Genomic DNA, 15,237 nt, shown 5'->3' with positions numbered 1-15,237 from the left:
TTACTTGTTGAAAACAAATTATTTTTAGAATGAATCGAATATTCATCTCCTCTATGGCTGCCTAATAGTCCTAAGTCTCAACACATGATTTTGACATATCACATGAATACATACAATTATCACCAATTTTTCCTGTTTGAAATTATATCACCTGAACAAATTGCAAGTTGTGAAAATGGGTGAGGAGACTCGTATTCCCAACAAAAATAATGATAATAACAAACAAAAAGATTCAAATGACGAAAACACTGTTGAGAGTCTAGGGATATCTGATTTGGACTTGAATGATGTAGACATTTCAAATGAAGGTATTAACATCTTTTTTTTTAATAAATTAGGACAATTGAACTTTTTGCAGAATTCGAAACTTTGAACAATCAACTAGATGCTTTGAGTTCAGCTTTGGATGATATAGAATCTAAGAATGATAATATTCACGCGCAATTGCTGGAGTTACTTCAAGCAAATAGAGTAATAAGGCAGCAGATAAGAGATGCTAATCTATCCTTGGGTGGTACAGAATCTGAAGACTTTTAAGTAATCCTTCAGAAATGCAGTTATTATTGTTATTTGAATGTTTAGTAAAATAATGGCATCTGATAAATAGAAAACCTACCATGCAATATTTCTTATTCAAATTCATGAACAGTAGGTAATGTATTTTTATATAAGATGTTTAGGTTAATAGAAGTTATAAATAATTCTAAATATCTTTTTCAAGTTTTCATAATATATCAATGAACATGCATATAAAATTCCATTCTAAAAATTCAAATATGGCAATTCATTATGATTATTAATATTTTGTTTATAATGGATAGAGAAGAGTTATATGGGAGTCTTTGAAATAAACTTTCATAATTTATGCAAATATTTATTCAAAATGTGAATACAATAATTAGCTCCTGCCTAAATACTACTCTAGTGATGTAGAAATAAAAAAAACAATAAAAATTAAATGAATGTGATTTTAGTTTTTGACTGGTTCACCTGCCAAACATTCAGTTCTTCATACTCATCAATACAAGTTTCTATTTGTTGATCAGAGTAGCCCCTACTAACACATTTCTCCATGATATCGCTAATTTTAACAGTATTACTTTCACCTGCTAATTCTCTTATTATTGAGAATATTTTCTCATTCACGCTTGGTGGCCTAAAAAATAAGTTTTCATGATTAAATGTGGATTATTTCTAAATAATAATTCGTATTGCTTAATAATTGCACTTCCTCAATATACAGATTCAAAAAGCATTGTTGGGATATGGAATTCATAATGTTTAGAGAAGTGCTGGTTGACCACATTAGAACACTTTTTATGCAATGGATAATCAAAACTTAAATTAAACTGCTATTTGAATGTTAGAACCAGGGGAAGGGAGATGAAGTATCTGGTAATTTAGGTGTAAAAAAAAAATTTCAACCAGATTGAAAAAAAATTTCCCACAAAACCGATAGAGTTAAGAGATGATATGAAATAAAAATTTCAATCTTTGTAAGAACCAAAGAAACTTCAAACAGAATATCGAAAAAAACTCATATTTAATTAACAACAGATCAAACGCAGTTGAGATTTTACTTCGATACTGGGTTATTCATTCAACCTGGAAATTTGTTTCATCTAGTAGAACTGAATTCCGTCCACACTTCCCTCACCTCTTGTTGGCAAGGGATGGAATACTTTGAAATCTTAAATGGCAACCCATATTTTTTAAGACAAAATCAATTTTTTTGTCATAAAATACATGACATGTCCATATGATCTAATAACACATAAATGCATCATTGAGCGATCATGCTGTGTAGAGCATTAGGTCCACCAACATTAAAAAAAAGGTTGGGTTTTGTGTCACATGATCATGAAAGAGAGGATAAAGAAGTTTGAATTTCAACCAATGATAGAATACATGTTCAATATGTTGAACCAATCAAAACTATACTGTGACCTCAGCCACTGATGCAAATATTCATCTCACTTGGGGACAATTCCTCCCTCTTTATGAGCTATTTTCATATTCTTTCGAGCACTTGTTCATTAATGTGTCAATTGCACCCTTGGACACTATGGAACTGTATAGGGATATCCAAGTGTGTAATGGAGGATTAATGACAGGTGTGTTTCAAAGCATAAATTTGTATTCTTGTAACTCACCTAAATCCTTTGTGCTCAAAGGTTTGATTGAGGGAGTCTTTACTCATTTCCATTAGACGAATGGCTTCCTTCACATCATCTTTTTCTACAATATCTGAAAGACGTAATCTAGCAAGAGCAGTGGATAAACGAAGAATTCCAAGAAGATTTCTGGCAGATGTGAATGTCATATCTCTAGAATTTCTGGCTTCTTTTCTAAGATCAACATAGGCAGCTGCAAAAGTACATAACATATTCAACATTTTGCAAAGATGGGTTTGAGGCAGAAAAATATGCACAAAACTTACCAACTAAATAATCTGTAAGAGATTCTGGAATAGCTGGCTGTTTCAATTTGCACAAAGCTATGTACTTTCTCATAAGAGTCATATCCAAAGCATCCACTTCCATTTCTGGCTGTTTGTTGTGTTGATGAACATATGTTATATGTTCAGCTAACTTTAAATCATTTTCACGATTAGCCTTGTCTTGAATGAGCCACAAAAGATCAAAACGCGAAAGAAGGGCAGCAGGTAGCTGAATATTCTGTTCCACAGTTCTTTTTGGGTTATAACGTCCATAGGCCGGATTAGCGGCAGCCAAGATGGATACTCTCGCATTGAGTGTTGTCATAATACCAGCCTGGAAAAAATAAACTGATTTTTTTAATATGAAGTGAACTAAAACTGTAAGTGAAAGAATGCGAGTATTAAAGATTTTATTTATATAATAATTTAAACTAGTAATCAGATTCAAGAATCTTGGTAGCAAACGAACTGAAAAAAAAATTTGGAAAGCCTTGATGTGAAGTCAGGAGTTTTAATCACTTATTTCAGTTATGTGATCTCCAAGGGCGCAATTGGTGCATGAATGAACACTCTCAAAAGCTCCCGACTTAACGTTAATGCTATTCTTATTTTTCTTTAAATATTACGTCACTTTTTGTCATACTGAGATTTCATATAAAAAAAATCATAATTTTTTTTATGAGGCCATCAAAACAAATCAATATTTCATCCTTTTCAACAGTCTGTCAAGTCACAGGATAAAAGCTATTACATACTATATATAGTATGTACTAGTTTTACTATATACTATGTATAGTATGTACTAGTTTTACTATATACTATATATAGTTTGTACTAGCTTTACCTTCCACTACACTGTAAAGGACAAGCACTCATTCAGAACATAGCAGTAACAGAAACAACAGCACTTATGGCAACCCAAATAGTTGACTGTATTCAAACATCAACATAGAATCAAAAAATAGAAATAAAAACCAAAGGGAGACAAAATCATAATAAATAAAATAAAGCATGTCATAAAAAGAATACATATAATGTATGTATGTATCGGGTGTCCCAAATTCGTTGTCTAGTGAGGGGATCTTAAAATCCCTTTGAGCTAGAAAAAAGATGAATGGGACATTCATAAAAATTTCTGTAACAAGTAAAATCGCTTTTTTTTTCCTTTTCAAAAATATGTAATATGATGTAGACATTTTTCATCAAATTATAAATATCATCAAAAGTTTCAGTTTCACACATCAAATCAAACACTTATCTATGATAACATGTGAACTTCACATACTTAAAATATTCGGTGGCCACCAAGGTCTCCGGATTTAACACTGTTAGATTTTTCCTATGGTCCCATTTAAAACAACATTTATCAATTTGGAAATGTTGAAAAAATGTTAAAAAAAATCTCTCAAATCTAATGTCTTGTGTTTCCGTTTATTTGACATTTGACGTATAGGCGTAAAGAGGCGCGGGCGGAGGGTGTCGGATTATTGGACGTATCAGTCTATCGAAGTGTCGGATTAGTAAGATTATACTGTATTCGGAATATAAAAGAATAGTTCATTTATTCAATTCAACTTTTTTTTGTAAGAAAAAGGTACTCAAAAAACTAGGATGATGACCATTTACTCAGCAATGAATAAAAGTTAAAAATACATAATAATTTTAATAATTAAAAATGGGCATATTTGAGATTTGTAATTTCATACCTTTGCTATGCTTATAGTTTGTTGTTCCATGACTTCGTGAATAGCAGTTCGGTCACAATCTGCCATTTTGTCAAACTCATCTATGCAGCAGACACCTTTATCTGCAAGAACAAGAGCTCCTCCTTCTAACATCATTTCTCCAGTCAAAGGGTCTTTCATAACAGCTGCTGTTAGACCAACTCCAGATGATCCTCTTCCAGTTGTATACTGACCTATTCAATAATTTATTATTCAAATTTTATATCAACTACAGAGTTGGTCATAAATGAAGCTAGTTAATGTTAAATGCTGAGGAATCTTACTAGGAAAACTCACTTCTTGGCGCCAATCGATCAATATAATTCAAAAGTTGTGATTTGGCAACCCCCGGATCTCCCATAAGACAAATATTTATGTTTCCTCTGATCTTCATACCATCGGAATTCTTGTCAACACCTCCAACCAATAGAAGTAAGAGAGCTTTCTTTACATCCAGGTGACCATAAATTTCAGGTGCCAAAGATGTAGCCAATTTAGTGTAAAAATCAGAATCAGTTAGAGCTTCTAGTTCTTCCCGAGTTAACCTATTCGAAGCATCTTCATCTTCAGCTGCTTTATTCAGCGAAACTACATGCTAAATAGAAAAATTTCAGCATTGTCATTTTCTAGAAAAATAACCCACTCACATGTGCTTCAAGGTAAGTTTCCGATACTAGACCACCAACTATCTGTTTATAACCTGCCCTTGCTATAGGCAAGAAAATTCCACTAATAGCAACATGATCCCCAGGTAGTGATTGTCGTGTATTTTCACCTCTGCAGAAAATAGACAGAGTTCTAGGAATGTGACCTATCGGTACTTGATCACTCTGAAAATATTAAAAAAATTAATCCAGTCTATACTGCCAATAATAACCTAAAAAAAATATCAAGAATGCTCTTACATGTTCTTGAATTTTGAGCTCTTGAAACTTAACAAATTTCGATCCTCTAGTTTGAAGATAGAGTCTTCCTCCTGATTTATTCACTTTACAGTCTTCACTAGGACATAAGATTATGGGCATAAAGCTCATAGAAGCTATGGGCTGATATGTTTCAGCACCACACTGGTCACAAGTATAAGTAGCAACAGAAATCATAGGTTTTACCTCTGTACTACGTGTTACAATTCCACGTACAGTCACTAATTTACCAATATTTTCTGCCTTAACTTCCCTAATAGGCAATATTTTACTTAGGCTTGAATCTTTAAAATATAATTCACTAAAATGAGTTGATAGTTAACTAAAGAACCAAGGGCATGAAAAAAACTCACAATCTCCTCATAAGTTCTGGGGGAAATTTATTTCTAGGGTCTTTATGTTCATTGGGCTGTCTCAAACGTTGTTCCATCATTAAACGATGCTCAATATAAACATCTAAGGCATCTTTTGCAACCACTTGTTGATGCACAAATTCTGGTAAAATGTTATATATGATATCAGAGAATAGGTTGCAATATCTCCTTGTGTTATTTTTTATGGCAGATCCAAGGTCTTCATCAAAATCATTAATATCATCTAGCTCCACATAAATAGCTGTTTTTTCTCGATGTGCCAATTTCGTTAACTGTTCAGCATACTTGAAAATTTTATTTCCCTTGCTATCTTCTTTATGAAACTCTTTAAGGAAAGTTTGTATGATTTCTGCAAAAAATTATGGAGGTATCTCAGTTTCAAGCCATACTTTTAGAAATATTTATTATTTACCAGCATCTTTTTCATAATCACGTCTAGCCATCACTATTTTTCTGAAATAAATTTAGTTTTCTCAATTCGTTATAGAAATGTTAGTCTAAAAGAAATTTGAGCAGTAGCAGTCGTAAGTAGTTTCAACTCGACGAAGTCTGTTAAGGATGGCGGGAAATTTTTACAATGAAAATAAATCACAGACTACCATTTAAACAAAGAAACATCTATGTCTGATGAGATATTTGTATTATGGACATATGGATTTTCTGTATTGAACTTATTTAAAATCATAAATATTTAGTTTTCATTTCGAATTATATATTTATATTTGTATTTAAATATTAATGACATTTTTTTAAACTGAGAATATTGGGGTAGTTCAAAGAGCAGACATTCGATAAAATTCAAACAAATACATTCCCTCCAAAAATATTAAAAACATCAAACGATTATTCAACAGGATCCAGGATCTCATATCAACCATCCCGTTTCTCTCATTATTGTTATATCAATAGAAAGAATAAATATTCTAATAAAAATGGATGACACAGGTAATTATTGGTATTAATGTTAAAATTTAAGTTAATTATAAATCTTAAGATGAAAGGAAACCCAAGAGGCAGAAGAGGGATACTTCCTATAAAGCTAAAGCTTTTGAAAAATTCAAACAGATTAAAAGTGGAGCTAAGAATAAATATGAAATTGAGGAAGTTGATAATGTTTATGAAACTGTTGATGAAAAAGAATACCTCAAAACGGTATTGGATAGACAAGCGGATGATTGGGTAGTAGATGATGGTAAGTCCTGCAGCATTAACTGATTAGAATAATGAAAATATATCAATTTAGATGGTTCAGGATATTACGATGATGGCCGTGAAATATTTGATGATGATTTGGATTCTGAATCCATTGCAAATGCTTCTTCCAAAAAGGGAGTCAAAAGAAAAAAAAAAGCTGTATCTGACAATATTCCAAAAGGAGATTTGAAACGTATGCTTTCTAAAATGCCAACAAAAAAAAAAGAGGTTAATTTTGTTTTGTAATAGTTAATGAGCCTAAACTCATTATTACCTTTTTTAGGAAGAGAAGGTCTCAGAGGATGTCATGCTTTCTGAACTACTTGGTGAAATTGATGAAAATCGGGATAATTCTAAACCATCAACAGTAGATGATTCTCTTAAATCTGTGTTCAGTAATAGAAAGGCTGAAAAGGACTACTTGAAAACATTTACTCCACCACCTAGGAAAATATTATTAAAAAAAAAAACTCTTGAGAGAAAATCTCTACATATAATTCCCAAGCCTATTATAAAAAAAATTTCAGAAGAAATAGAGGATGAAGCTGCAGTTGTTCAAAATAAAGAACTATCAAATGATAAAGATTTTGATGAAGAAAATATTGATAAAAATAGTGAAATGATTGAGGAAGATAGTCAAAAAACCAGTTTAACAAACGAAGATACCACTATTGAAGTTGATGAAACTGAGAATTTCTTCAATGATGGTTTAGACTTCTCACAAATTGAAGAATTTGAGTCTCAACAAAATGATACTATTGATGTAGAAACAGTTGAAGATAACATACTTGCGGAATTCTTGGACCAACAAGAAAATTTTAAATCAGTGGAAATTGATTCTACTTTTAATAAAAGCATAAACATTGATTCAGCAGATTTACCTCTGGTAGAAAGAGATAATAAAGAAGTAAGTTCGTCAAAAATTTCTTAATTAATACATTCATTTTGCATCCATTTGTTTTTAGGTTTTTAGGTTTTTTTATTGGGATGCATATGAAAATACTTTTGTTCAACCTGGGGTAGTTTTTCTTTTTGGTAAAACATATTGCGAAAAGACAAAATCATATGCCAGTTGTTCTGTAGTGATCAAAAATGTGCAAAGAAAGTTGTTTGTTCTTCCAAGATCCTATGTAAGTACTTGTCCCAATTCATTGTAGTTGTATAAATAATGAATAAAATCAAACACTTTGTATTTTGAATGAGTAATAGCTCATTTCAGTGGTTATTAGAGATGTGGGAGATCTTTGAGGTAATAATTCATGGATGGCTTGTATAAGGGAGTTTTAGGTATTCTTTACCACACATAATACAATTCTTATTATATCTTGGTCATGGGATCACCTCAAATTTTCTTTTTTTCATTTGTTAGAGAAGCCAGAAATATTTAAGCTTTTCAAAAAACAAATAAGAAAGATATCTGGCAACCCTCAAGGAAATATCTTTTTCATTTGCGTTTTGAATAATCCCCTTGTTATCCTTTTACTCACATTTCAGCTTCTGTCTCTCATCTCGGTTTTAATTTATTTTTTTCACTTGTAATAATATTTGTTTCTTCTTACTTAAATATTTACAAAATGGTGAAACATCTGTAACTGCATCATTCTTACATTAACTAATGAATTTAATTAGTTATAAGGCTACTAGCAGAGAAAACCTGCATACTATATGTATATCACTAAAATTTTGATTATGAACTGTTATTAGTATCCCATATACAGGAAAGTGTCCCTGCATAACTACTGAGTTAACAACCAATGAAAATGAGCCTTCATTCAATTTTTCAGGTCTTAGATGATGCTGGAAATCCAACAGATCAGCCTGTCACCCAAAAAGATGTTTATGAGGAGTTCAACAACAAAGTCATGAAAGATTTACATATAACTTGTTTTAAATGTCGTTTTGTGACTAAAAAAAACTGCTTTGCTCCAAATATTCCAGTAGAGTCTGATTATATGGAAGTTCGATATTCTGTAAGTTTTTTAATAAAAAAATGGAAATCGAAGATTCAAAAATTATGTTTTTCAGGCCAAAGATCCTCAAATATCTGTCTTTGAAGGAAAAACATTCTCTCATGTTTTTGGTGTGAACAGCAGCTATTTGGAGATATTTCTTCTTGAAAGAAAACTCAAAGGCCCTTGTTGGTTAGATATACAAAATCCTATACCTGTTAAAAATCCCATTACTTGGTGTAAATTTGAAATAGATGTGGAAAAATCAAATGATGTTGTACTTGCAAAATTGGAAAAGCCTCTACCTCCGCCCCCACTTGTTGTTGCTGTAGTCCACATGAGATTTGCTCCAAACCCAAAAAACTTGACAAATGAGATAGTGATGATTTCTTGCCTTGTACAAAACTCGTATGCTTTGGATAAGGCAGCTCCAGCTCTTCCCTTTCAAAGCGATTTTTGTGGTTTGTGTAGTTTATATTATATTTGAAAAAATTGAAATATTTCGGTACCAATGAGAAACATTTTATGAGTAATTTTTTTTTCAGTGTTTACAACCCCCCAGCATGCTATGATGCCATCTGATATTTATAAGACACTGAGTAACTTCAAGAGGACTAAAGTTCAAAAAATGGATTCAGAAAAAGCATTGTTGAATTTCTTCATTAATCAATATCAAAGTGTTGATCCAGATCTCATAGTAGGTCATGACCTACAAGGCTATCAATTTAGTGTTCTTGCTGATCGATTATACTCAAATGGCATAAAAAATTTCAGCAAACTAGGAAGATTGAAGAGAAGTAGTCTTCATCAAAAAATTGAGAGGGTATTGTTCACAGGGAGACTTGTTTGTGATGTAAAAATATCAGCTAAAGAATTAATAAAATCTCGTGCATATGACTTGAACACTCTGTGCCAGACTGTGTTGAATTTCAGAGAAAATCAAAGATTAGACTTGGAGCCTGAGGATGTGCCAAAAATGTTCAATAATAGTCAGAATATATTAAAATTAATTGTGTTAACAATGAGTGACGCTATGTATATATTGAGAATGATGTATAATTTGAATACAATTCCCCTGGCCCTACAAATTACAAATATTGCTGGTAATATTATGTCGAGAACATTATGTGGGGGAAGATCAGAAAGAAATGAGTTCTTATTGTTACATGCATTTTCTGAGAAAGACTTTATTGTTCCTGAGAAAATTATTAAGCCTAGGGATGCAGAAAAATCGTTGAATTCTAAACGTAAACCAACTTATGCTGGAGGATTAGTACTGGATCCAAAGGTTGGATTTTATGATAAACTGATTTTACTCATGGATTTCAATTCCCTTTATCCTAGTATCATTCAAGAATACAATATTTGCTTTACAACATTACCAGTAGATGGTGCTGAATTAACTCTACCAGATAAAACAGTACCTGTAGGAATTTTGCCTACTGAAATAAGAAAATTGGTTGAAAGTCGTAGAGAAGTCAAGAAGTTAATGAAAAATGTTGATAAGAAGAGTGATTTATATTCACAATACAATATTCGTCAGATGGCCTTGAAATTAACAGCTAATAGTATGTATGGTTGTTTAGGATTTTCCAATTCCAGATTCTATGCTAAAAACTTAGCTGCACTGGTCACTCATAAAGGTAGAGAGATTTTAACGAATACAAGGGATCTTGTACAAAAAATGTGTTTTGAAGTTGTTTATGGTGATACTGACAGTATAATGATCAACACAAATATAATTGATATTGATCAAGTCAATAAAATTGGCATCAAAATAAAACAAGAAGTGAACAAACTTTACCAACAAGTTGAACTCGACATCGATGGTGTTTTCAAATATTTATTGTTGCTAAAGAAAAAGAAATATGCTGCTGTTACAATCACAAAATCCGATGATGGCAAATTGAGAGTTGAAAAAGAATACAAAGGTCTTGATATTGTTAGACGTGATTGGTCGCAAATTGCTTGTGAAACTGGCAAAATTATTTTAGACCAAATATTAAGTGACCTTTCACCTGATGAGAGGATAGAGAATATACAAAATTACTTAAGAAAAATAAAGAGTGATTTTGAAACCAACAAAATTCCTCTCACTATGTTAGTCATAACAAAACAATTAACTAAAGATCCAAAATCTTACAGTGATAAAAATTCTCTACCCCATGTCCAAGTAGCATTGAGATATAACAAACAGCTTGGTGGTCACTTTAGGTCAGGTGACACTGTGCCATATGTTATTTGTAATGATGGGTCCAACAATTCAGCAGTTCAAAGAGCTTATCACCTGGATGAGTTGAAGAGTTCTGATAAATTAACAATTGATGTCAAGTATTATTTATCTCAACAAATTCATCCAGTTGTTTCTCGTATATGCGAACCCATTGAAGGTATTGATGCTTTTCAAATAGCCGATTGTTTGGGAATTGATACATCTTCCTTTAAGAAACCAATCGTTAGAAATGAAAATATCGCTGAATTGGTAGCAAAGCCAGAAATGAAATTCAAGAATGTGGACCCTTTCATTTTTGAATGTTACGATTGCAAAAAAAAGAATTCTATAGAAGGACCCTTGAGACAAGGAATCATGGTCTTGGAGAAGTGTTCAAATTGTAATGTGTCCCCAGTTTCCTACTTACTTTACATACAGAACCAGTTTACCCTAGCTATCAACAAATATATAAAAAAATATTATATGAATATCATGATTTGTGAGGATCCAGCTTGTGACAATGAAACTAACAGAGTACCATCAAGATTTGTAGGAAAATATCCTGTATGTACTCTTTGCAAGAGCGGAATCATGTACAAGAAATATACAGAAAGTGATTTGTATTTTCAACTTAGTTATTTTAGGCATATATTTGACATCAGCAAAATTAATAGAAGTGAGTACAACAAAAATTTAACAATTTCTCAATTAAAAATTTTTATTACAATTCTATTTTTTAGGAAAAGCAATGGATGACATGGTAGAAAACGGGTATCATGTACTGAAAGAAACTGCAGAGAAGTATCTGAGTCAATCTGGTTATTCAGTTGTAAATTTGACAGATCTTTTCTCTGGATTCATGATGAGAGAAAATCAACAACCTGATAGTATAATAAATAATTTTACTGATATTGTTGAAGATGATGAAGAATTTTAATGAAATTTTAATAAATAGAATATTTGAAGAAATTTATGTGATGAATTTATGAGAAGTTGAAGTTCTTTCAATTGAGAAGTTTTATTTATTTTATCAGTTTTAATGTATATATTAGTGCAGCTACTTCAAAAAATTATTATTTAAATTGTGGTACCTAAACCACAATTTCAATAATATGTGCATTTAAGTATTATAAAATGAAAATTATTGAATCGTAAATCTTATATTTGGAATATCAGCTTGTGAATGGAAATAAAGTTTTTAATGAACAAGAAGCCAAAGGCTATGATTTTAATACATTTATAGCATCTTCGATATCTCATATAAGCTTGAATGCCTATATAGCCTGGCAACACAAGATATGTTTGTATTATGGCTAAGTGCAAATTGTGGTCATGAACTAATAATTGAGAAGCATATGAGCGCGTGTGAGGTAACATGGGACGAGCGGAAATGGTGCAAGTATTATACGCTTAGTGTTGTAATCAGCACATTGGAACACAGTTTTTATAAGTACATATTCACATTGAAATACATCAGAAAATATCAGTTTCGCTATCAAAATCATTGGTATTATTTCAAACCGTATTTTGTAAATACATTTTCATCTTTGCATATTCTCATCATTTTACCAAATAAATTTAAATCTTTCAATGAAACATTTACCAAACAGTTCTCAAAGCGCAAGTGCAGTCATAAAATGTATTACCAGATGGGGATATTTGGCAAAATTAGTTCAATCAGGTAATAAAATTAGTAATTACGCATATTTCTCTTGACCAATATATCACAAGGAATGTTTGGATTTTTAGAATGGTAACCTAATTTCGATGCGGTCTTACTTTATTTTAGCCAAAATTTTCAGGAATAAAAAATTTGGTTGATACTAGTTTAGAGGCAATGTCAGTCCAAGATGGCTTTGAATAAAAATTTGCTCTGATTTATCTTATATACCTTATTCCGATATGATTCAATATGATGAATTTAGACATAACTAATTTTTCTGCTACCTTTGAGCCCTATCACTATTCCGCTGTTTTCTACAGCTTTAATTCATGGCATATTCAACTCGGAATATTCGCCATACTCAACGTGCGGCCCTTTGGCCCTTTTATGCGGCCCGAGCCACGGCATAGTCAAATATCACAGTTTTCGAAATAACGCAAAAATAACGGTATCAATATTTATTCATTTACCTTTGTTTTTTCCCTTATTGGGTACACACAGAACACTATTACCACAGTATAAATAAATAATGGATTCTTTATACATACTATGACACTACTTATACCTAATCTTCTTAGCAAGAATATCTCACGTTTTTTGCTCTTTTAGTTTTCGCTTCTATGTATTCTTAGGTGCGTTTTTTAGCTGATTATATAGTTAAATTGTCATATTATTATGTAATTTTTTTTTCTGGCCAGTACCATGATTTTTAAAACCTCTTATTAGCATTATTGCGCTAATGAAAGGATTAAAAAATCATGGTACCTACCAAAATAAAAAATTAGTCCAAATTTCTTAAAATCGTCAATAGTATCCCCTGTTTTCGGGAGCGTTTCCCTAACTTCCTGTATATTTATATTTTCGCACTCCCCTACTGATATTACAAATGCGAAAAAACGTAATCTGCCTGTCTGTTACGCTTTGACGCATTAATCACTGAATCGATTTTGATTTGAATTTGGTACACAGACAGGAACTAGTAGAGCTTAGGAAAGGACTTGGTTACTTTGTTACCGACTTAAAAAAAAGGGTTTTGATTATACGCGATAAACGAAAACCGCGCGGGCTAAAGCTAGTTTTACAAGTAGGTAAATTACTGCAGCCCGCAAGAATGAACAGTAACAATTATGCGGCCCAAGGTAAAAAAGGTTGAGTATGACTGGATTAGACCAACAGCGGCAGATATTTATTGTGAGCCAATTTTCACACACTTGGTTCTTTGTGTCGAAAAATCGAACCGCTCCATCACCGAGCCCGATAAAGTGCAAAATTGCTAGAAGTAGTTCGTAGTCGATCGTATCGAATGCCTTAGTGAAGTCCAGTAACGCCAAAGCCGTAACCTTGCCCTCATCCGCCGCCCGCAAAATATCATCAGTAACTAACATTAGTGAGTGCCGCCGAACATCCGTGACTCCTTCTAAATCCCGACTGACACTCAGGAAGAGTGTCATTGTTGCTGGTTTATTATTTTCTCCAACACACCTTCGATACGCTAGATAATATACTGATAGGACGTAAATCCCTGTACTCTCTCGGGGTTGGGACTTATGGTAATGGTACAATTAGTGCTGCTTTCCAGCATTTCGGAAAAACAGAATGGAGTATACAATAATTGATTATGTTCGCAATAAAAGGTAGTATGAACGGACAACAAAGTTTCAGAATATAAATGCTAATACCATCCACCCCGTCTGATCCCGATTTTATCCATGTAATCGCCTTCAGCACCGCAATCTCATCTACCACTGCGAAGCAGATCTGTACAATCTGACACCCTATACTCTATAAGGAATGAAATTAATTTAACGGCATTCAGACAATTTTTCAATTTTGGAAAAAGTACCTCCTCGAGCGGGACTCGAACCCGCAACCAGGAGGTACTTTTTCCAGAATTGAAAAATTGTCTGAATGCCGTTAAATTAATTTCATTTATTAACACACAGACGTTTAACCATTATTCATGACATATTCCTTATATAAGGAATATGTCATTCGATTCGGTATTCCACTAAGACATTCCTACAAGCTTAAGCAAAAACCTGTACTTCATTTAAAAAAGTTATGAATTTTAAACTAGACACTATCCTATAACCCTTCCTTGGTAACGATATTTCCTCATTCAAAAAAGTCATAACTTTTTAACTAGAAACCGCCCATGCCTTTTGAATGCCACAAAAATAAAAAAAATTTCATGAGGAAAAATAACAAATCTGTATTGCTTGATTAAATAATAAGACACAAGCAATTTCCATGTTGAAAATGTATATTTCTTTCTTGCACGCTACTTTTGGCTCAGACTTTACTTGTGGTACCGGACTACCGGTAGATCAACATAAATGAAACGATAGTATAGACAGTATTTTACAGTGCATAAACATGAAGAATAACCTAGATAAACCGAAGAAAACTAAAAGTGCTTAAGATTTCAGATATACCTTGGGTAATTCAAGAGAGACAATTTACAAAACAAGGAAATTAGAAAGCAAATAGATATATAGGAGCATAATAAAGGAATAATCAAAAGCAATTAGTTCCAGAGACCTAAGGGAAGGACAATTAAATGACGTAGAAGCATCATAAGACGTTATATAGTTACAGTTCAAACAAAATTACATATTCTTTAAAAAAATTTAATTGAAAACTTTTCCATTATTAGTATATTTTTGTATTTTTCATTATGAGTACAGGCATTGAATTTGAATCCATTTATTACTTATTTCAATACACAATGGTAATGGGAATACATACTTTGAGATAA

The 15,237-nt window shown here is 32.1% G+C and overlaps 3 protein-coding genes across 5 annotated transcripts; 2 read left to right on the top strand and 1 right to left on the bottom strand.

Moving 5' to 3' along the window:
* The first annotated feature begins 85 nt into the window (after positions 1–85).
* On the top strand, positions 86–968 carry LOC123678838 (UPF0184 protein AAEL002161-like). The gene is made up of 2 exons (XM_045616079.1): positions 86–308; positions 359–968. The coding sequence occupies exons 1-2, from the start codon at positions 176–178 to the stop codon at positions 535–537; spliced, it is 312 nt and encodes a 103-aa protein (XP_045472035.1). The 5' UTR covers positions 86–175; the 3' UTR covers positions 538–968.
* LOC123678836 (DNA replication licensing factor Mcm7) lies at positions 861–6,035 on the bottom strand. The gene is made up of 9 exons (XM_045616077.1): positions 5,874–6,035; positions 5,441–5,810; positions 5,070–5,388; positions 4,812–4,994; positions 4,462–4,759; positions 4,147–4,358; positions 2,441–2,774; positions 2,154–2,367; positions 861–1,156 (listed from the first exon to the last, which is right to left on the bottom strand). Exons 1-9 carry the CDS (start codon positions 5,902–5,904, stop codon positions 955–957), a joined length of 2,163 nt encoding a protein of 720 aa, XP_045472033.1. The 5' UTR covers positions 5,905–6,035; the 3' UTR covers positions 861–954.
* Positions 6,036–6,181: 146 nt separating this feature from the next.
* Positions 6,182–15,180, top strand: LOC123678834 (DNA polymerase alpha catalytic subunit). 3 transcript variants are annotated; one of them, XR_006747309.1, is made up of 10 exons: positions 6,182–6,406; positions 6,456–6,653; positions 6,705–6,883; positions 6,939–7,562; positions 7,621–7,785; positions 8,440–8,625; positions 8,681–9,065; positions 9,150–11,492; positions 11,557–14,113; positions 14,909–15,180. XR_006747309.1 is itself a non-coding variant. In XM_045616075.1 (9 exons), the coding sequence occupies exons 1-9, from the start codon at positions 6,394–6,396 to the stop codon at positions 11,751–11,753; spliced, it is 4,290 nt and encodes a 1,429-aa protein (XP_045472031.1). In that variant the 5' UTR covers positions 6,182–6,393; the 3' UTR covers positions 11,754–14,130. The 3 variants fall into 3 exon arrangements, 1 of the variants encoding a protein (XP_045472031.1); XR_006747308.1 differs by having other exon boundaries at positions 14,902–15,180; XM_045616075.1 differs by lacking the exon at positions 14,909–15,180 and having other exon boundaries at positions 11,557–14,130.
* Positions 15,181–15,237: the final 57 nt, after the last annotated feature.

This window comes from Harmonia axyridis, chromosome 4, assembly GCF_914767665.1.
Source record: "Harmonia axyridis chromosome 4, icHarAxyr1.1, whole genome shotgun sequence".
Classification (NCBI taxonomy): Eukaryota; Metazoa; Arthropoda; class Insecta; order Coleoptera; family Coccinellidae; genus Harmonia; species Harmonia axyridis.
The sequence above is the reverse complement of the archived record's forward strand: the minus strand, read 5'-3'. Positions and strand labels throughout refer to the sequence as shown.